This window comes from Anomaloglossus baeobatrachus, chromosome 6, assembly GCF_048569485.1.
Source record: "Anomaloglossus baeobatrachus isolate aAnoBae1 chromosome 6, aAnoBae1.hap1, whole genome shotgun sequence".
In the NCBI taxonomy this organism is placed as follows: Eukaryota; Metazoa; Chordata; class Amphibia; order Anura; family Aromobatidae; genus Anomaloglossus; species Anomaloglossus baeobatrachus.
In genome coordinates, this window is record NC_134358.1 from 51,447,715 (window position 1) to 51,469,343 (window position 21,629).

The following is a 21,629-nucleotide window of genomic DNA, read 5'->3' on the forward strand; positions in this document are numbered from 1 at the left end:
GTCTTTTGCTTTTGGGTTGATATGCACATGTCTGACCAAAGCATGTTCATCTCTGGTACACAGAACCAGTCTCCTTCCTGAGCGGTATGTGGCTGGACATTCCCATCTTGTTTGTACATGCATATAATTGTTTGAACAGATGAACGAAGCACCTTCAGATATATGGAAATATAACCCAAGGATGAACTAGACTTGTGCAAGTCCACAATTATCTCTCTGAGATCTTGGCTTATTTCTTTTGTCTTTCCCATGATGCTCCTCTTCCCCTCTGCCACCTGCGGGCGCCCTCTCCCCCTCCGCCACCTGCGGGCTCCCTCTCCCTCTCCGCCACCTGCGGGCGCCCTCGCCCCCTCCGCCACCTGCGGGCGCCCTCCACCCCCTTCGGGCGCCCTCCCCCCCCTCCGTCACCTGCGGGCACCCTCCGCCACCTGCGGGCGCCCTTCCACCCTCCGCTACCTGCGGGCACCCCTCCACCACCTGCCTGCACCCTCTCCACTCAGCCACACTCGCCCTCTCCCCTCCGCCACCTGCCTGCACCCTCTCCACTCCGCCACCTGCCTGCACCCTCTCCACTCAGCCACACTCGCCCTCTCCCCTACGCCACCTGCCTGCACCCTCTCCCCTCCGCCACCTCCTGCACCCTCTCCCCTCCGCCACCTGCCTGCACCCTCTCAACTACCGCCACCTGCCTGCACCCTCTCCACTCCGCCACGCTCGCGCTCTCCACTGCATTACATTACAATGGCAACATTTGGAACAAAAATGGTTAAGCAACTGGAATTAATTGCACAACCCCAATAAATAATAGACATGTGCAGTAAATCTAAAGACATTTTGGAGCCCATCTGCAAGTTAAGTGTCTGAAGTCATGATACACACGAGCAGGTCATTAATTATAGCAATGTCCTGAGTAACTGTTATGGTTATTGTTGCCATCACTGTAAACAAGAACAATACAAACAGCAGTGACTATAGCCGGGCTGCTGACGCTGCGTCCATGGACCGTCTCCCATTTACAACTATTAGATGAGCAGTTTTGTTAATTTTCTGATAAGTGATACTACCGATAACGCACGACAGAAGTCAAACCATGATCACCGACATACTGAACATGCAAAATGACGACGAGCAAAAATTTGCAAGCTAATTTACAGCAAGTGTGACGAGAGACTACGTATGGCCCCCGAACAGGTAAGAAGTGGACAAATGGAGCCAATCAAAGTGACCTTATTCCCCATAATATATCTGGAGAACATTTTCTTACAACTCTGCAGGTGATGAGAGGAAAACAGATTACGAGGAACAGTTAGGGAAGGAGAACGTGTGTTTTTAGAGGGCGCTTAAAACTGAGGATACTGGGAATTAACTAGATTATTAGGGGTAGTGCACTCCACAGAACTGGTGCAGCACGGGAGAAGTCCTAGAGGAAAAAGTGGAGGATGTTAGTCTTAACCCCTTAAGGACGAAGCCAGTTTTGTCCTTAATGCCCAGGCCATTTTTTGCAATTCTGACCAGTGTCACTTTATGAGGTTATAACTCTGGAACGCTTCAACAGATCCCAATGATTCTGACATTGTTTTTTCGTGACATATTGTACTTCATGATAGTTATAAATTTAGAACGATATTTTTTGCTTTTATTTGTGAAAAAAAATCGGAAATTTGATTAAAATTTTGAAAATTTTGCAATTTTCAAACTTTTAATTTTTATGCCCTTAAGGCTGCTTTCACACCTCCGGTTTCTGCAATGCGGCACACTCCGGCACTTTGCAGGAAAATCGCAACCTTTTTTTTTGCTGCCGGTTGCGTTTTTTCCGCATAGACTTTAATTAGTGCCACATTGTGCTGCATGGCCTTGCGTTCCATCTGGTTTTTACCGCATACGGCAGATTTAGCCGATGCGGCGGCCGGATGGAACGTTGCCTAGCACGTTTTTTCGTGCGGCAAAAAAAAAACGCATCGCGCCGCATTCGGCCGATGCGGCGCATTTTTCAATTCATGCCTATGGCGGCCGGATGCGGCGCGATGCGGCAAAAACCGCATCCAGCCGCCGCATGCGGTTTTTGCCACTGCGCATGCTCAGTAGCATGCCGCAAGCGGAAAAAAACGGACGGGCCGCAAGGGAAAAACTTATGCAAAGGATGCGGTGTTTTCACCGCATCCGTTGCATAGCTTGCACAGCCGGATTGAGCCGCAGAGCTCAAGCCGAATGTGTGAAAGCAGCCTAACCCAGAGAGTTATGTCACACAAAACAGTTAATAAATAACATTTCCCACTTGTCTACTTTACATTAGCGCAATTTCTGAAACAAAATGTTTTGGGGTTAGGAAGTTAGAAGGGGTCAAAGTTCATCTGCAATTTCCCATTTTTTCAACAAAAGTCACAAAACCATTTTTTTAGGGACCACATCACATTTGAAGTGACTTTGAGAGGCCTAGGTGACAGAAAATACCTAAAATTGACAATTCTCAAAACAGCACCCCTCAAAGTACTCAAAACACATCCAAGAAGTTTATTAACCCTTCAGGTGCTTCACAGGAACTAAAGCAAAGTGGAATAAAAAAAAAGCAAAAAATAAAATTTTACCTAAAATGTTGCTCTACCCCAAATTTATTCACTTTTAGAAGAAATAACACAACAAAATGAACCCCAAAACTTGTTACCCCACTTTCTTATGAACGCACAGATACCCCACATGTGGTCAGAAACCTTTGTTTGGACAAATGGGAGGGCTCGGACCAGAAGGAGCAATATTTGAATTTTGGAAAGCAAATTTGGCTCAAATAAATTGCGGGCACCATGTTGCATTTACATGTCCGCTAAGGTACCTAATCAGCAGAAACCCCTCAAAAGTGACCCCATTTTGGAAACTGGACCTCTCAAGGCTTCTATCTAGGGGTATAGTGAGCATTTTGGATCCACAGGTACTTCACAGATTTTGATAACGTTACATTGTCACATTGCAAATTTTCATTTTTTTCTCAAAAATGTTGTTTTACCATCATTTTTTTCACTTTTTCAAGAGGTAATTCCAAAAATTTGACGCCAATGTTTGTTACCCACTTTTTTATGAGCACGGTGATACCTCACATGTGGTGTGAAACCTTTGTTTGGAGAAATGGGAGGGCTTGGAACGGAAGGAGCAATATTTGAATTTTGGAAAGAAAATTTGGCTGAAAAAGATTGCGGGCGCCATGTCGCATTTGGAGGACCCCTAAGGTATGTAAACAGCAAAAAACCACCACAAGTGACCCCATATTGGAAACTAGGCCCCTCAAGGAATTTATTTAGATGTTTGGTGAGTACCCTGAACCTCCAGGTGCTTTACAGAAGTTTATAATGTTGAGCCATGAAAATAAAAAAATAAAATTTTACCACAAAATTGTTACTTCAACCAGGTAGCTTTTTTTCACAAGGGTAACAGGAAAAAAATCACCATGAAATTTATTGCGCAATTTCTCCTGAGTTTGGTGATATCTTGTACGTGGTGGAAATCAGCTGTTTGGGCACACTGCAGGGCTCGGAAGAGAAGGAGTGCAATTTGACTGCAAAATTGGCTGGAATCAATAGCGGACGCCATGTTGCATTAGTAGAGCCCCTGAGGTGCCTAAGCAGTGGAGGTCCCCCACACAAGTGACCCCATTCTGGAAAATAGACCCCACAAAGAATTTATTTAGATGTTTGGCGAGTACCCTGAACCCCCAGGTGATTCACAAAAGTTTATAATGTTGAGCTGTGAAAATAAAAAAAGTATATTTTTACCACAAAATTGTTACTTCAACCAGATAGCTTTTTTTTTTTAACAAGAGTACACGGAAAAATATCAGTATAAAATTTATTGTGCAATTTCTCCTGAGTATGCTGATACCTTATGTGTGGTGGAAATCAACTGTTTGGGTGCACAGCAGGGCTCGGAAGGGAAAAAAAAGAGAATTTTGTTTACTTACCGTAAATTATTTTTCTTATAGTTCCGTCTTGGGAGACCCAGACCTTGGGTGTTTAGCTTCTGCCTCCGGAGGACACACAAAGTACTACACTTAAAAGTGTAGCTCCTCCCTCTGAGCTTATACACCCCCTGGTGAGCCAGTCCCAGCCAGTTTAGTGCAAAAGCTGAAGGAGAATAGCCACCCACAAGTAGAACAGAGCAAGAGCCGGAACGACCGGAGACTCTGTCCACGACAACAGCCGGTGAAAACACGCGGAACAAGGAAATTGCCAACAGGCAACAGCGAGGGTGCTGGGTCTCCCAAGACGGAACTATAAGAAAAAGAATTTACGGTAAGTAAACAAAATTCTCTTTTTCTTTATTGTTCCTTTGGGAGACCCAGACCTTGGGACGTTCCAAAGCAGTCCCTGGGTGGGAAATAAACAGAAAAACTAAGAAGTAGGCAGAACCTAACTTCACAAATGGGCGACCACCGCCTGAAGGATGAGTCTGCCCAAGCTCGCATCTGCCGAAGCATGAGCATGCACTTGGTAGTGCTTCGAGAAGGTATGCAGGCTAGTCCAAGTGGCAGCCTGACAGACTTGTTGAGCCGTAGCCTGGTGCCTAAAAGCCCAAGAGGCACCGACAGCTCTGGTCAAGTGTGCTTTGATCCCCGACGGGGGAGGCGCCTGCGTACTCTGGTAGGCGTCCGAGATGGTCGACCTAATCCAACGGGCTAAGGTCGGCTTAGAAGCAGGGAGGCCCTTGCGCCGACCTGTGGTTAGCACAAAAAGAGAGGTGCACCGCCTAAGCGCAGCGGTGCGAAACACATAGATCCGGAGAGCACGCACCAGATCTAGAGTATGTATAGCTTTTTCAAAGCGATGAACAGGGGCCGGACAGAAGGAAGGTAAGGTAACGTCCTGGTTAAGGTGGAAAGGAGAGACCACCTTAGGAAGGAAGTCCGGAGTCGGACGGAGAACCACCTTGTCTTGATGAAAGACTAAAAAAGGTGACTCCGAGGAGAGCGCAGCCAAATCAGAGAATCTCCTGAGAGAAGTTATGGCAACCAGAAAGGCCACTTTCTGTGAAAGACGGTACAAAGAAACCTCCCCAAGAGGCTCAAAGGGGGGTTTCTGCAAGACCGTGAGAACCAAGTTAAGGTCCCAGGGGTTCAAGGGCCGCCGGTAAGGCAGAATGATGTGATACGCGCCCTGCATGAAGGTGCGGACCTGAGCCAGCCGAGCAAGACGCCGCTGGAACAGAACTGACAGAGCCAAAACTTGTCCCTTGAGAGAGTTGAGGGACAGTCCTAGCTGCAGACCGGACTGTAGAAAAGACAGAAGAGTCGGCAAGGAAAATGGCCAAGGAGGATGGCCGGTAGAGCGACACCAGGACAGGAATATTTTCCAAGTCCTGTGATAGATCTTAGCGGAGGAAGACTTGCGTGCCCGAGTCATAGTGGAGATGACTTCAGGGGGGATACCAGAAGCCGTCAAAATCCAGGACTCAAGAGCCACGTCATCAATTTGAGGGCCGCAAAATTCGGGCGGAAAAACGGACCTTGCGAGAGTAGATCTGGATGGTCCGGGAGATGCCACGGCATCACTATGGACAGTTGGAGCAGGTCCGGATACCAAGCTCGCCTGGGCCAGTCCGATGCAATGAGGATGACTCGACGACCCTCCATTCTGATCTTGCGCAGGACTCTGGGCAAGAGAGCTAGAGGGGGAAACACGTAGGACAGACGAAACTTGGACCAGTCCTGAACCAGAGCGTCCGCGGCGAAGGCCTGAGGATCGTGGGAGCGAGCCACATAAACAGGAACTTTGTTGTTGTGACGGGATGCCATTAGGTCCACGTCCGGAGTGCCCCATTTGCGGCAGATCGACTGAAATACTGCCGGGTGCAGGGACCACTCGCCACCGTCCACGCTTTGACGGCTGAGATAATCTGCCTCCCAGTTGTCCACGCCTGGGATGTGGACTGCGGATATGGTGGACCTGGAGTCTTCCGCCCATTGAAGAATGCGTTGTACCTCCATCATTGCCAGCCGGCTGCGTGTCCCGCCTTGATGATTGATGTAGGCAACCGCTGTCGCGTTGTCTGACTGGACTCGAATGTGCCTGCCCGCCAGCAGGTGGTGAAAGGCTAGGAGAGCTAGAAACACGGCTCTGGTTTCCAGCACATTGATTGAAAGGGCTGACTCGGACGGAGTCCAAGTGCCCTGTGCTCTGTGGTGGAGACATACCGCTCCCCAGCCGGATAGACTGGCATTCGTGGTGAGAATCACCCAGGACGGGGCCAGGAAGGAGCGCCCTTGGGACAGGGAGAGGGGCCAAAGCCACCACTGAAGAGAGTTCCTGGTCCGTGGCGACAGAGCCACTAACTTGTGTAAGGAGGAAGGCCGCTTGTCCAAACAGCGGAGAATGTCCAGCTGCAGGGGGCGCAGATGGAACTGGGCAAAGGGAAGAGCCTCCATGGACGCCACCATTTGACCCAGCACCTGCATCAGACGCCTAGGGGTATAACGGCGGGGCCTCAGGAGAGAGCGCACCGCCAACTGGAGTGACAGCTATTTGTTTAAGAGCAACTTCACAAGTGCCGGCAAAGTCTCGAACTGCATCCCTAGGTACGTGAGACTCTGGGTCGGAGTCAGAGTGGATTTGGGAAGATTGACAAGCCACCCGAATTGGGCTAGAGTGGCGAGAGTGAGCGAGACACTCCGCTGACAGTCTGCGCTGGATGGAACCTTGACTAGAAGGTCGTCCAGGTAAGGGAGCACTGCCAACCCCTGGAAGTGCAGAACCGCAATCACTGCTGCCATGACCTTGGTGAATACCCGAGGGGCCGTGGCTAACCCGAAGGGAAGAGCCACGAATTGGAAATGATCTTTTCCTATTGCAAAGCGTAGCCAACGCTGGTGTGAAACTGCAATTGGCACATGTAGATAAGCATCTCTGATGTCGATGGATGTCAGGAAATCCCCTTGGGTCATTGAGGCAATGACTTATCGCAGAGACTCCATGTGAAAGTGCCGCACCCGAACATGCTTGTTGAGAAGCTTGAGATCCAGGATGGGCCGGAAGTTACCGTCCTTTTTGGGAACTAGGAAGAGGTTTGCGTAAAAACCTCTGAACCGTTCCCGGGCGGGAACTGGTACAATTACTCCGTTGGCCTGCAAGGCTGCCACGGCCTGTGAGAAGGCGGCGGCCTTGGAGCAGGGGGGAGTTGAGAGAAAAAATCTGTTTGGCGGGCTGGAAGAGAATTGTATCCTGTAGCCGTGAGAGATGATATCTCTCACCCACTGATCGGAGACGTGTTGAAACCACACGTCGCCAAAGTGGGAGAGCCTGCCACCGACCAAGGACGTTGCTGGCTCGGCCAGATAGTCAAGAGGAGGCTGCCTTGGTGGCAGCAGCTCCTGCGGACTTCTGAGGACGCGGCTTCGTGCGCCAGTTGGGCTTCTGGTCCTTGGCTGAGTTAGTGGACGAGGCCGAGGGCTTAGAGGACGACCAGTTGGAGGAACGAAAGGAGCGAAACCTCGACTGATTCCTACCCTGGGCAGGTTTCCTGGTCTTGGTTTGTAGCATGGAAGTACTCTTCCCGCCAGTAGCTTCTTTAATAATTTCATCCAGCTGTTCACCGAACAGCCGGGAACCAGCAAAAGGGAGCCCAGCAAGGTACTTCTTTGAAGAAGCATCTGCCTTCCACTCTCGAAGCCACAAGATCCTACGGATAACGAGGGAATTAGCCGAAGCCACCGCAGTGCGGTGAGAAGCCTCTAGCATGGCAGACATGGCATAAGATGCAAAAGCTGAAGCTTGAGAAGTTAAGGCAACCATCTCGGGCATAGATTCCCTGGTGAGGGAATGCATCTCCTCTAGAGAAGCAGAGATGGCTTTGAGAGCCCACACTGCTGCAAAAGTTGGGGAAAACGCGGCCCCCGCCGCTTCATACACGGATTTGGCCAGAAGGTCAATCTGACGGTCAGTGGAATCCCTAAGGGAAGTGCCATCAGCCACCGACACAACGGTCCGGGCTGAGAGCCTAGACACCGGAGGGTCTACCTTTGGGGAGTGAGCCCACTCCTTGACCACCTCAGGTGGAAAGGGAAAACTGTCATCAGAACCACGCTTTGGGAAGCGTTTGTCAGGACAGGCCCTGGGTTTGGTCACAGCGGTCTGAAAACTGGAGTGGTTAAAGAACACACTCTTTACTCTCTTAGGCGAGGTAAACTGGTGCTTTTCTGCCAGAGAGGGTTGCTCCTCTGATACTGGCGGATTGAGATCCTGCACAGAATTAATGGAAGCAATCAAGTCACTAAGATCTGAGTCACCCTCGGAAAGATCAATGGGGCACAAGGAGTTAGCCTCCGAGCCCTCTGTAAAGGCATCCTCCTCATCTTGCGAGTCAGCTCTTGAATCAGAGCCGCGGGATGCGGAGGGAGAGGAAACCCTGCGGCTCCTCTTAGGAGGACGGTGTTTGTGCCCTGATGATGAATCCTCTGTGAGCTCCGGTGGACGGAGGTCAGATGATAGGGATCCTAAAGGACCCTTAGCAAGAGCATTAGAGGCACCCTGTGAAGGGGGCTGATGCATATTCATCAAAGTCCTGGACAGAAGTCCCATGGACTCAGCAAAGGACTGGGAGATAGACCTAGAGAAGGACTCTACCCAGGCCGGGGGTTCAGCCGCAGGTGCAGAAGCAGCCTGAGAGACCACTGGGGGTGAGACTCCAGGCTGTGGCACCTCCAAGCTAGAGCAGACATCACAATGTGGATAGGTGCTCGGTTCAGGCAGCAGGAGCTTACATGCAGCGCATACAGTATAAAGCTTTGGAGCCTTGCTCCTCGTGTGAGACATGCTGCTGGAGTGGGGACTCTACAAAGAGAATGAACCCCAGGGAGTCTATACAGAGGTCCACAACCAGAGACCGGCTGTGGCTTACCAGACCGCTGGAAGCGGTGTTGTGTGCCCTCCAGATCCCGAAGCCCGGACCCCCAATGCACAGCACCTCAGCAGGGATGCAGAGTGCAGGATGGCCCAGCGCAGAGTGAACCCTGTCCAGAAAATGGCCGCCGGAGCAAAGAGAGGGGGCGGGACGGGGGCGTCCCTGTAGGAAAGCGGGATCTGGAGGGCCATAGAGACCTGCAGGGGAGGAGTCACGCACAAGCAGTGGGGAGTGTCCCTCCCCTGTGCAGGACGGCCGCCGGGAGGAGCCGTGTCTGTCCCTCTGCATGAGTGACATGCGAGAGCAGTGGGGAGAGTCCCTCCCCTGTGCAGGACGGCCACCGGGAGGAGCCGTGCCTGTCCCTCTGCATGAGTGACATGCGAGGGCCGGTAACAGAAACTAGGCCTCCGGCGAAGCCGGGGCCTAAATTTGAGCCGCAAGGCCGACGCGCAGGCACCATCGGCGTGGTTCTCGGGCGAAAGCCAGAGAACCCGCCGGAAATGCCAAAATAAATACAGCAAACACACTCTCCCCATACAATAAAGGACATAGACCTCCAACATATGAACGTCTCAGGTACTTAGCTGCTGAGACGCAGGGCCAGGTCCCTGGGGATGCGTGCTCCGGTCCAGCAGAGTCCTAAAGGGCTGTGGACGGAGACCGGGCTCCTGCCAGGCATGGAGACCGCGCTGGCTCCCACTTCAAGCCAGAGCCCAGGAGGGATGGTGAAGGAGCACGGCATGTAAGGCTCCAGCCTTGGAAATCAACCTTACAACACCACCGACACAGTGGGGTGAGAAGGTACATGCCGGGGGTCCAGACGTGGACCCGCACTTCTTCAATCTCTTTTCAAAAGATCATATGAGAATGCATGTGTGGATGTATGCCTCCTGAACACAAAGCGATAAACTGGCTGTGACTGGCTCACCAGGGGGTGTATAAGCTCAGAGGGAGGAGCTACACTTTTAAGTGTAGTACTTTGTGTGTCCTCCGGAGGCAGAAGCTAAACACCCAAGGTCTGGGTCTCCCAAAGGAACAATAAAGAAAGTGCCATTTGACTGAACAATTGGCTGGAATAATTAGCGGACGCTATGTCGCATTTGGAAATCCCCTAAGGTGCCTAAACAGTGGAGGTCCCCCACAAGTGACCCCATTCTGGAAACAAGACACCTCAAGGCTTTTATCTAGGTGTATATTGAGCATTTTGTATCCACGAATACGTCACAGAATTTGATAAGCTTAGGTTGCCATATTGAAATTTTCATTTTTTTCACAAAAATGTTGATTTAGCGACACATTTCTCACTTTTTCAAGAGGCAACAACAAAACGTGTACCCCACAGGTTGTTATCTAATTTCCTGTGATCGCAGGGATACCCCACATGTGGCCAAAAACCTTTGTTTAGATAAATGGGAGGGCTTGGAATGGAAGGAGCACCATTTGAATTTTGGAAAAGTTGAAGTAAATGGCGCGCACCATGTCACATTAGCAGGGCCCCTTGGGTACCTATACATCAGAAACCCCCCACAAGTGACCTCATTTTGGAAACTGGATTTTATTCAGGAGTATAGTAAGCATTTTGAATCCACAGGTACTTCACAAAAATGTTGCTGTAGCAACAAATTTCTCACTGTTAGGCTATGTGGCCATGATCCAGTGACACGGCGTCTAGTACACAGTGTCAGCCTTCCTGCAGAGATGTGAGTGTTGTCCACGGGAGAACGCAGCTGCCCATGCCCACGATTTGGGTTCAGGCTGCTGTGGACTTTAGCTCTATTCTACCTGCAGAAAACACTCATCTCCGCAGCATAAATTGACATGCTGAGGCTCGGGAAGCTGCACCACAGGTCAGTTTATGCTGCGGAGAAAAGAAGCGCAGTGGGCACGGGATTTCTAAAAATCCTTCCACTGTGCTTCTACCGCACAACGTAGCGTTATGGATGCAGGGAAAACACTCTGCGCCCAAAACGCTGCAAACCCTGATTGTGGGCACACAGCCTAAAATGCTACAATGGATGATTGGATAGATGTCAAACGTCCCACCCCCCTGCATATTCTAAGCTGGCGCCCTTTAGTGCCTTTTATGTGACACTAAAGGATGCCTAGCCTTGTATTTAGCCCAAAAAAAAAAAAAAGAATTAAAATAAATGACGTGGGGTCCCCCCTATTTTTGATAGCCAGCTAGGGTAAAGCAGACAGCTGTAGCCTGCAAACCACAGCTGACAGCTTCATCTTGTCTGGTGATCAATTTGGAGGGCTCCCGAAGCTGTTTTGTTTTTTTTAATTATTTATAAATAAATAATTAAACGTGGGGTCCCCCCAAATTAGATCACCAGGCAAGGTGAAGCTGACAGCTGGGGTCTGGTATTCTCAGGATGGGAAGAGCCAGGGTTATTGGACTCTTCCCAGCCTAAAAATAGCAGGCCGCAGCCGCCCCAGAAGTGGCGCATCCATTAGATGTGCCAATTCTGGCGCTTCGCCCCAGCTCATCCCGCGCCCTGGTGCGGTGGCAAACGGGGTAATAAATGGGGTTGATACCAGATGTGTAATGTCACCTGGCATCAAGCCCAGCAATTAGTTATGTCACGGCGTCTATCAGATACCCGACATAACTAATTGACAGTAATAAAAAAAAAAATTGACAACAAAAAAAATTTTTATTTGAAAAAACACTCCCCAAAACATTCCCTGATTCACCAATTTATTGAAAAGAAAAAAAATCCGCTGTAATCCATTTGGACATCCCACGTCGACGCTGGACCTTCTAGAATATGGGGGACACGTTCAGGGAACGTACCCCCCATTTTCTAGGTGTGCAGACCCTCCATTTGAGGAGAGTGGGTGCAAAGAATCTGTACCCACCCTCCCCGGGTCACAGCTGCAAAGTGCCGAGCAGCAGCAGCAGCAGCAGCCAGCGTCCTGAACACAGGAAGCTGACAGCTGCGCTCTGCACATGTGACCGGCGTCTGCTGAGAAGGAGCCGGAGCAGGGGGCTGCGGGGGATCAGCGCTCCGACAGGTACGGGGAACACCGGGGGGGAATAGGGGGTGACCCGGCAGGGCCTGGGGAGCAGGTTTCTGTCGCATGTGTTATGGCACATACGACAGAAACCATAAGAAAAGTGTGAATGCGGCCGGCGCGCTGCTGTGCTCGCCGGTGCGCGCGGCCATCTTGGATTTTCGGGAGGGGGTTGGAGGTCGGGGGGGGGCACTTTGGGGACACCGGGGGACCGGAGGGAACCGGGAAAGAGATTTATCTCCGATCTGTCATGTTTGATCATGCCAGATGGGAGATAAATCATTTTTTACCGGCGATGTCATTTACTATAACTTGATGATCGGTATACGGTGTATACCGGTCATCACGTGACTGGAGACCGGAAAAACCGGCCCGAATCATGATCTCCAGGGTCTCAGCTAAGCTACCCCCGGTAGCTGAAACCCCGTAGATTTTCTGACGCTGGGGGGCGCTATTCACTTATTTCTGCCCTCCGTTTTAAAACGGCAGAAAGGAATAAGTACCCATTTTTTGGTGCCGTTTTAAAACGTAACGCGGTCATAATGGGGTTAAATCAGTTGCAGAACAGAAAGCATGGGTAGGAAAAGAGGGAGAAAATATATGGCAGAACCGCGCAAAGATTTATAAGGGAGTGTGATAAGTTTATATTGCATTCTGCAGTGGATAGGCAACCAGTGCAATGACTGGTACAGAGCAGAAGCATCGGTGTAGCAGCTGGACAGAAATATAATCCTGACTGATACATTCATGATAGATTGGAGAGGGGAGAGTTTAGGCTACTTTCACACATCAGTTTTTTGGCATCAGGCACAATCCGGCGTGTGCCTGATGCAACGGATCCGGCGCAGAATATGCAAAAACGGATCAGCCGGATCCTTTTTTTTTTTTTTACGGGTCCGGTATACCAGATTCGTCAAAAAAACGATCCGGCGCATCCGTTTTGTCCTTTTTTTGGTGGATACGTTTTTTTTTTTTTACAATCTATTGGAGCATGCACAGTTTAAAAAAAAATGGATCCGGCGGCCGCATCCGTTTTTTGTCCATAGGCTTCCATTATTAATCGTGCCGGATCCGGCGCGATGCGTTTTTTTTGTCAAAAACAAAAACATTACAAGAGACGTTCCATCCGGCCGCTGCATTAGCCAATTACGGCGGATCCAGTAAAAGTCAGATGCAACGCAAGGCCATCCAGCACAATCCGGCGCAAATACAAATCAATGGGGATAAAACGGATCCGGTGACGGATCCGTTTTTTCCGGATTGTGCCTGATGGAAAAAAAAAAAACTGATGTGTGAAAGTAGCCTTAGTTAGAGGGAGACCAATCAGTAGTGAGTTGCACTTCACAATAGAATGAATCAAAGTTTTCGCAGTATCACAAGTAAGAATTTTTGCAGTGTCAAAAGTAAGAAAAGGGTAGAAAAAGATGTTTTTTATGATGGCGAACGCTCCAAATCAGGCTTTGTCAGATCAAAATGATGGAAAGAAATGCTTTAGGGAAAAAAGAGACACTAACAATAGATTTTTTTTACCATCCTATTGTACCTTAAAATCAGTGATAACCACCCCTACACTTTACACCACCAGGGAAGTTTTAAATTAATAGGAAAAATGTTTTTCCCTATTTTCCACTGTCTAAAATTACGGTGCTTCTTTAGGTAATGTTTGTCTTATAGCCTGAAGAATACGTAAAGTGCTATGCGCAGGTATCAACTCCTGCCAGATCCTTCCATATGTAATCTGGGGTACACTGCCGAAATCCCAATTTTTGGAGAAACGCCATCTCACGTGTGGTAAATCAAGCTTGAATACATAGAGCCTCTTACTGGAGAAATCCAGAGGCTCCAACTGTGACAAAGCTGTCCTCCTTTAATACAGAGGTTGTCGTGGACCTTTGGATAGGTCAGCAATATCGGATCGTTGGGAGTGTGAAACCCGTCAATCCTACTGATCCGCTGTAGGTGCTCAGTTGAGGAGTTGTACAGCTCTGCCAACTGTAAAGTGGCTGCAGTCGAGTATTGCGTATTGATTTGCATATGGGCAGATGTGCAGTACACAGCCGTGGCCACTATGCAGCTGATGGCGCTGTGCAGCTCAGCAACTGGCACCAGAAACAACTAATTGGTGAGGGCTGGGCGGCGTTAGGGCGGGGACACCTAGGCAGTTGACCAGGGCCCCACCCCCTTAGGGGCCCCCAGCGACTACAGCAGCTTTAAAGGGAATCTGTCACACTGTAACCATGCCCCTTGCACTGACTGTCAGCTAACCATTAGAACCAGCTGTCAGTCAGTGAGGGGACGCGTGGCTACAGCTGTAGCACTCCATACACAGAGCGGTGACTGAACCAGTGCTGGCGCCGCCCCCGTGACTGAACCCGGAGCTCTGCCGGGAGGATTACAGTTAATTTCCTTCTGGCAGCTGACTGCAGGTACTGGACAGATTTACAATGTTATTAACCTGCAGATTAACCCAATATCTGCAAGTTAATAGATTTTTTTCAACGTGACCGGTTCCCTTTATATGTAAACTATACACTCACCTTTCGGCATCTTCATCGTTTTTTGGCGCTACTACAGTCCTACGGAGCCATCTTGTGCCCGTAAAATGTAACTGGATGGAAGTCAGAAGTTACGTCCAAATCTCTCAAAGCAAGTCTATGAGAGCCAGAGCATGGCCAGAATGAGGCTCTCATAGAGTAGTATTGAGTTGTGATCTCAGGTGCGCTCCATGAAACACTGGAGTTGCCGAGACTGACCAGAGCGGGGCTGGGAAAAGGTGAAGATGGTGACAGGTGGGTTTATGAGAGTACGCAGAGGATTCTGGTGGTGCAATAAAAAAATCGTGCAGTGGTGCTGTAACAAATTATCCTCATTTTCGACAGCATACATAAGTTCGACTATAAAAGATGAAGACCGTAAGAAAAGAAGAGTCACTTGTGCTGGAGCATGGACCACCTCTAGGTCTGCTCTCCGTAAAGGGGTGCCCCTTACAATTTACATGATCCTTCAATCACCGCGGTCTGTCTAAGGCACAGAAAGAGCATAGTCACGATATTGGGGTTTTGGTTACAGCGGGAAAAAAAATACGTTATCAGAAACACAAGGGCTGGGAACAAATAAATCAGATTTCCCTCCCAGCCGCCCCCCGATCGAGCGCGGAGCTTTGTATTTAGAGGAGATGAAATGTTTAACGTCCTTCCACATCCCAATCTGCAATCACAGGGCCTCGCACTCGCCCCCCTACTGGTGCCAACCAGGCACATGCCGGGCAACGTCAATCAATTAAAAGATGTAGTGAATTATCGGACAACCCCAACACGGTCTATTAATCTATTCATAATCACTGGAGCGAGGGCAGTGCGTAAGGGAAACACAGGGTGCTGAAGTTTTAGGGGGTTGGTAAATTTCGGTCCCCGACTCCCACTGTCAAGAGAGCTGCGCAGCTAAGTGGTGCTTTTACTGGGAGCCAATTAATTGGTCTTCAGCTGCTGCGCTATGCATAGGCAGATACTGAAATTACATGAATTGAGCTTTGTCATCTCGACCACTATGCAGAATGCAACAGCCAATGACAAACTCATCCCGACTCCTGCACTCTGCATAGGCAGTGACCGACATGACAGAAAATAAGCAGTTAATAAAAGCAGACAGTTATTGAATCATATGAAATGCACAGTGCTTCTTTTACCGGTTTCCACTTTTTCTAACCCTGCGGCCTTAGCGCTGGTCTTCGGGCCAGGGCCTCGGCGCGCAGGGCTTCGGGCCAGGGCCTCGGCGCGCAGGGCTTCGGACCAGGGCCTCGGCGCGCAGGGCTTCGGGCCAGAGTAATAAAATTATCACATAAATAAAAAAAATAATTAAAAAGTATAAATTATAAATAACCTATACCTTTTTATTTTCAGAAATTTAGGTCTGACTTGTGTTTATCAGCGGATCGTCAGGCCGCTTCTTTGTCACATAGCCCTTTAGGCTATGTGCGCACGCTGCATCTTTGTGGTGACCACAAAGATGCATGTTATTGGTCCCAAAAAACGCTCCCTCGGCAGTCGTTTCTTGCCGCGTTTTACTGCGTTTTTTACAGCGTTTTTGCCAAGTGCGTTTAAGTCAAATTTATTGACTGGAAGGGCTCAAAAACGCATCAAGGATTGACATGCTGCCTCTTTGTGGTCACTACAAAGATGCAGCCAAAAAAAAAGGAGCTGGAACGCACGGACAGCAAAACTGAAATCTCAGACTTTGCTGGGGAAGGAAATGCGCAAAAACGCCCCAAAACGCGCAAAAACGCGGCAAAAAACGCAGCGTGAGCACAAGGCCTCATTCTTCTGAATGTTGGTAACTCTTCCAAACTGCAAAGGTCACATGCAGAGAACATCTGAATATTGTTGCAGTCCAACTACTTCCATTTCCACTTTAGGAAGGTGACATCTACACAATGTGTCTGAAATTAGGGAACCTTACAGGACAAAAAGGATCTTTACATAGAAAACCTCCCCCCGGTGCCTGGTTCACCACACACGTCAATAATTAATGCTCTTTACAAGCCGGCTATAGTTCCCTGGAGAGAAGCAGAGGACTGGCCGGCCTGCAGCAATAGTATTGGTATTATATAATTATAGAAACTTGGCGGGCAGAGAAAAATCAGCTTGCTGTTGCTGGTCGGCGTGTCTACAGTATACATCTGTTAGTGGACCAGACCAGTGCATTACCTCCCTCTGGTGGAAAGTGATATCATAGTAAGGCTGTAAGGACGACCTGTCCACTCGCCGGATAATTGGATTTTTGTACTTACCGTAAAATCCTTTTTTGTTCAATATATTGGGGGGACACAGGACCATGAGAATACGACTTTGCCACTAGGAGGCACGACACTGGTTGGAAAACAGTGTTGGTTCCGCCTGGCGAACTATACTCTCTACTCAGATACGAGGAGGCTCAGTAGGAGAGAAACCCAAAATTAGTAAAACTCTAAAAACAATCAGCAACCAATATGCCTAAACCCCGGAAGAAAATCAGATAAGCCACAGGCAACGAGAACTGGTCCCCAGGCGGGAAACACCAGGAATAGGGTGGGAGCTGTGTCCTCAATGCACAAGAAGAGTATCAAAACAACCAACGGTCCTGGTTTCACCAACTGAATACAGACGACGAACCGAATGGGCAAAAAAACAGGAGGACAACATTTTCAATGTGGAAAGCCAAAACCACCTTTGGAAGAAAAGATAGGACAGATGGAAGAACCGCCTTGTGCAGGTGAAGGACAAACAGAAAGGAACCCAGCAGAGTAGGGAAGCCAACTCAGACATCCTAAGAATGAAGGTTACAGCCACCAGAACTAAAACTTTCCAAGAAAGGATCTTTGAAGAGATGCTGCCAACAAGCTCAAAGATAATTTTGAAATGCAGACAGAACCATATTGCGGTCTGAGAGTCACAAGGGCTGCCTTTAAGACAGGGTGCAATAAGCCACTCTCTGCAGGAGGGACTTAACCTGTTAAAGAGGGTCAGCATGTGCTGAAGGAGAATCTAAAGAGCAGAAACCCAGTCTTTTGAAGAGGCAAGGATGAGGCCTCCATCCAGACCAGACTCAAGAAAGGAAAGGATCCTGGGAAAGGAAAAAAAAAACATAGAAAGAAAGTCCCTCCAGAGAAAGTAAGTTCTCCATATACAATGGTCAGATAGACTCTTGAATCTAAGAACCTCAGCTTCAACAATCATGCCATTAACGCTGCGGAGGTAAATTTGGTTGACCTTGTGAAAGAAGATTGGTGTGAGAGGGGATGGACCATGGGACATCTGCGACAGCTGGATGACGTTTGAGTACAATGCCTGGCGAGGCCAATCTGGGGCTACAAGGATCACAAGAAAGCCTTCTTCCATGACTTGTTTAAGAACATGAGCTAGAAGAGGCAGAGGAGGGAAGAGAGAGAGAACTGTGCCCAAAAAGGGAACAGAGCGTCTTCCACAAAGATCAGATCCTGGGACCTGGAGACGTAGGTTGGGACTATGTGATTGAGATGAGATGCAAAAAGATCTATGTTGGAGGTGTCCCAGCAAAGGCAAATCTGACTGAAGCATTCGGGGCAGAGAGCCCTCTCCTCTGATCAAGAGTTTGTTGCCTGAGAATACACACAGCCCAGTTTTCCACACAGAGAATATTTACCACAGAGAACACTGGAACATGATACTGTCGCCTGCATAGTGAAGAATTATTATGGCTTTCTTAATGGCTGAAGGGCTCCTGATTCCCCTTCATGGTTCAGATAGGTGAATACAGTTCAGTTGTCTGTCAGGACTTGAAGTGGATGATCTTTTAAGAGGCAGGACCAGCGGGAGAGGGACAGAAATATGGCCCTCTCTGACAAGTGATCTGGAGGCAGTATTTCTAGACCATTCTGTTAAGGCTAGTTTCACACTTGCGTTGGACGGGATCCGTAGCATTGCGTTGTGTGACGCATGCAACGGATGCGTTGCATATAGTGGCACAACGCAATGCTACGGATCGTACAAAATAACGGAAAGCTTTTTTTTTTTTTTTCTTTTCTTCTTACAGTTTACCGGCAGCCGACTATTGTGAACGATCAGCTGAGAGCTCTTAATAGCTGGCGGCCGAGCGCTCTCACATGCCGGCGGCCGAGCGCTCAGCTGAGTGCCCTGACATGCCGGCGGCCGAGCGCTCAGCTGAGTGCCCTGACATGCCGGCGGCCGGGCGCTCAGCTGAGTGCCCTGACATGCCGGCGGCCGAGCGCTCAGCTGAGTGCCCTGACATGCCGGCGGCCGAGCGCTCAGCTGAGTGCCCTGACATGCCGGCGGACGAGTGCTCAGCTGAGTGCCCTGACATGCCGGCGGCCGAGCGCTCAGCTGAGTGCCCTCACATGCCGGCGGATGTGCGCTCAGCTGAGCGCTATAACATGCCGGCGGCCGAGCGCTCAGCTGAGTGCCCTGACATGCCGGCGGCCGAGCGCTCAGCTGAGAGCTCTCACATGCCGGCGGCCGTGCGCTCAGCTGAGCGCTATAACATGCCGGCGGCCGAGCGCTCAGCTGAGTGCCCTGACATGCCGGCGGCCGAGCGCTCAGCTGAGAGCTCTCACATGCCGGTGGTCGTGCGCTCAGCTGAGCGCTATAACATGCCGGCGGCCGAGCGCTCAGCTGAGCGCCCTGACATGCCGGCGGCTGAGCGCTCAGCTGAGTGCCCTGACATGCCGGCGGATCAGCTGAGCGCCCTGACATGCCGGCGGCCGAGCGCTCAGCTGAACGTTCGGCCACCGAGAAATAAAATAAAGTTTGTGATAAAAAAAAAAGAGCATGCGCAGTGAAAAAGAAAGGTTTCCGCTGCTCAAAAAAAGTTACATGCAGCGTTCCATACGCCCGACGCTCACTGACGGTCAGCGTCAAAACAACTGATACGCTGCGGGGCAGATGCAATGCAAGACCATCCGTTGCTATCCGTAGCTAATAGAAGTCTATGAGGAATATAACGGTTTCCTGTAACGGTTACCGTAATTCCTCAAGGCTGCGGATAGCAACGGATCCCGTCCAACGCAAGTGTGAAACTAGCCTAAACGTCACGAGCAGATGCGTAAACCACCCCAACAATTTTTGCTGTTTTTGTGGCATAATTGCTTTAAAATCACAAAGAACCAAGACGCTGATGGTGAAGAAAAGTTATTTTCTGTATTTTCAGTGAAGAAATTGGAGATCAAGACACACTTTGGGCCTCCATATTTGCTGCTCATCTTGTGTTACACTTCTCATAACTTGGCTCAATGATAAGCCATGGTACGTGGCATTTGCTGTTCCAATGATATGGACGGAGGCAAGAGACCATTCTACAGATTGCTGTAATAACAAGGAAAACAAGAAATTCAGTGAAATATCCAAACATGCCTTTCCACGATTCGGCCGCTCTCACATAGCTCAGAGCTGGCAGTCCTCACTCTACCAACATCCAGGACCTTGGATCCGGAAGAAGATTCAGATGATGATTTGGTTGAAGAACAACAAGATGATCGAGAAGATACTGATTTTTTTAAGGCCATGAGTCTGGGAAGCTACAACCAGGTTGATCTAAATGATTTAGCTTGTGATTAGTGATGATGGAGCACTACTCTGCTCAGGTGCCCAGATCTTGCAGTTGGACGCTCGCAAGGGGCTCGACTCGTGACCCAAGAATAATGGAAATCAATGGAAGAAGATTTTCCAGAAAAACGCTCGAGTTCCCCACTGATTTCCAATATACATGGTACACAAGTCGAGGAAATGGTCCAACTGCTCGTTACAAGTACCCAAGCATGGTAATACTCACTCATCACTATTCGCGATCTGAACCTATCAAAAAGTCAGGAGGAGCTTTTGGATTCGAAGATCAAAGGCTGGAGCAGGGGACCAAAATAAGTTCTTTCCGCCATAAGCAGCAGGAGATTGAACACTTTTCAATGGAAGAGGACCTAGTTGACTGTAATAATGTGAACTCTCTGCTAGATACAAAGGGACAAGCACAAAAACCTCAAGAATGAAAGGTTTTTATAGACTCTTAAAAAAAACCCCCCAAACTGTTTAAAAGCGGAACTTATTCATAATGGCAACGAAAATCCATTTGTTTCTCTTGCTTATTCAGCAAGTCTGAAATAACATGAAAACGTGTGCCTTCTGCTGTTACAAATCCATATCGTGGTGATCTGAATGTACGGTAATAGCCTTGGTGCTTGGGTTGCAGCTTGGATATACAAAGTTTTTCTGTTTTCTCTGCAATGGGATAGCACAGACCGCAAAAAACCTTTCACAAAAAACAGTGGCCACCAAGAACCAGTTTGACTCAAGAAACAAATAACGTCCTTCATTAGCCCCTGGTAGCTTCAGAAAAAGTTTTCCATTCACTACTCCACATAAAACGTGGGCTGATGAAGAACTTTGTCAAGGTGATGGCGAGGGTTTTGCATACGTCAGAATACTTGAAGGCCGTTATATAGGGAAATGGAGGCCAAAAATGCTGGCAGAATACTGCTGGGGACTAAAAAGGGAAGCACCTGCAACTAAATATTTAAGAAAATGGATCTTATTTTTTAAAAAAAATAATTAAAAAAACCCCCATAAATTTATATTAAGCAATTTCTGATAAAAATAATGTACAAAAATGTAAATGTGTGTCACTCTAAATCCCTGCACAATAGAAAAATTCTGAAATCAGATCTGGAATCGGGACAAATTACAAAAAGACACAGCCTACTTTATGCATTTAACAAAAATAAGTACAATTCTATAGGCCAGTAAAATCGGAGCTGGGCCAGAAACCACCAGATAAAGATCAGTGAGGACTCAAACGGGGACACATGCGTTGATCCAGGGTGCTCACTGACTTGTCCCAAAGAGAGCGGATTGTACACTGCAGTGGTCAATTGTGAAACTAGGCAAAGGGGAACCATCTCGAAAACGAAGACCATCCTTCCCAGGGATCTCATGCAAAAATGGATGGAGCAAGAAACCCGACTGCAACTGAGCAACTTCAGATGGCTGAAGAGAACTTGCCCTGTGACAGAAACACCCAACCAACATGGTGTCAGACAAGACTTCTAGGTGTTGATAATCCAAGGTGTCCTCTTGGGACAGGGCCTTCACCAACAGATGGTCGAAATATGGGATGAGAACCACCCTCCTCTGGCACACAAGGGTGGCATTATTGGGCAAGTACCTTGCTGAAGACCCTGGGAGCTGTTGTTAGCCCCAAGGCTAGAGTAACAAAGC

At 48.9% G+C, this 21,629-nt stretch overlaps 1 protein-coding gene across 1 annotated transcript in view; it reads right to left on the bottom strand.

Moving 5' to 3' along the window:
* TAF2 (TATA-box binding protein associated factor 2) overlaps positions 1-21,629 on the bottom strand; it is a 328,901-nt gene that overhangs the window by 68,472 nt on the left and 238,800 nt on the right. Inside the window, exon 22 of the mRNA XM_075316017.1 lies at positions 21,577-21,614. Within this exon, the coding sequence (XP_075172132.1) occupies positions 21,577-21,614 (38 nt within the window). The remainder of the gene's footprint in view (positions 1-21,576; positions 21,615-21,629) is intronic.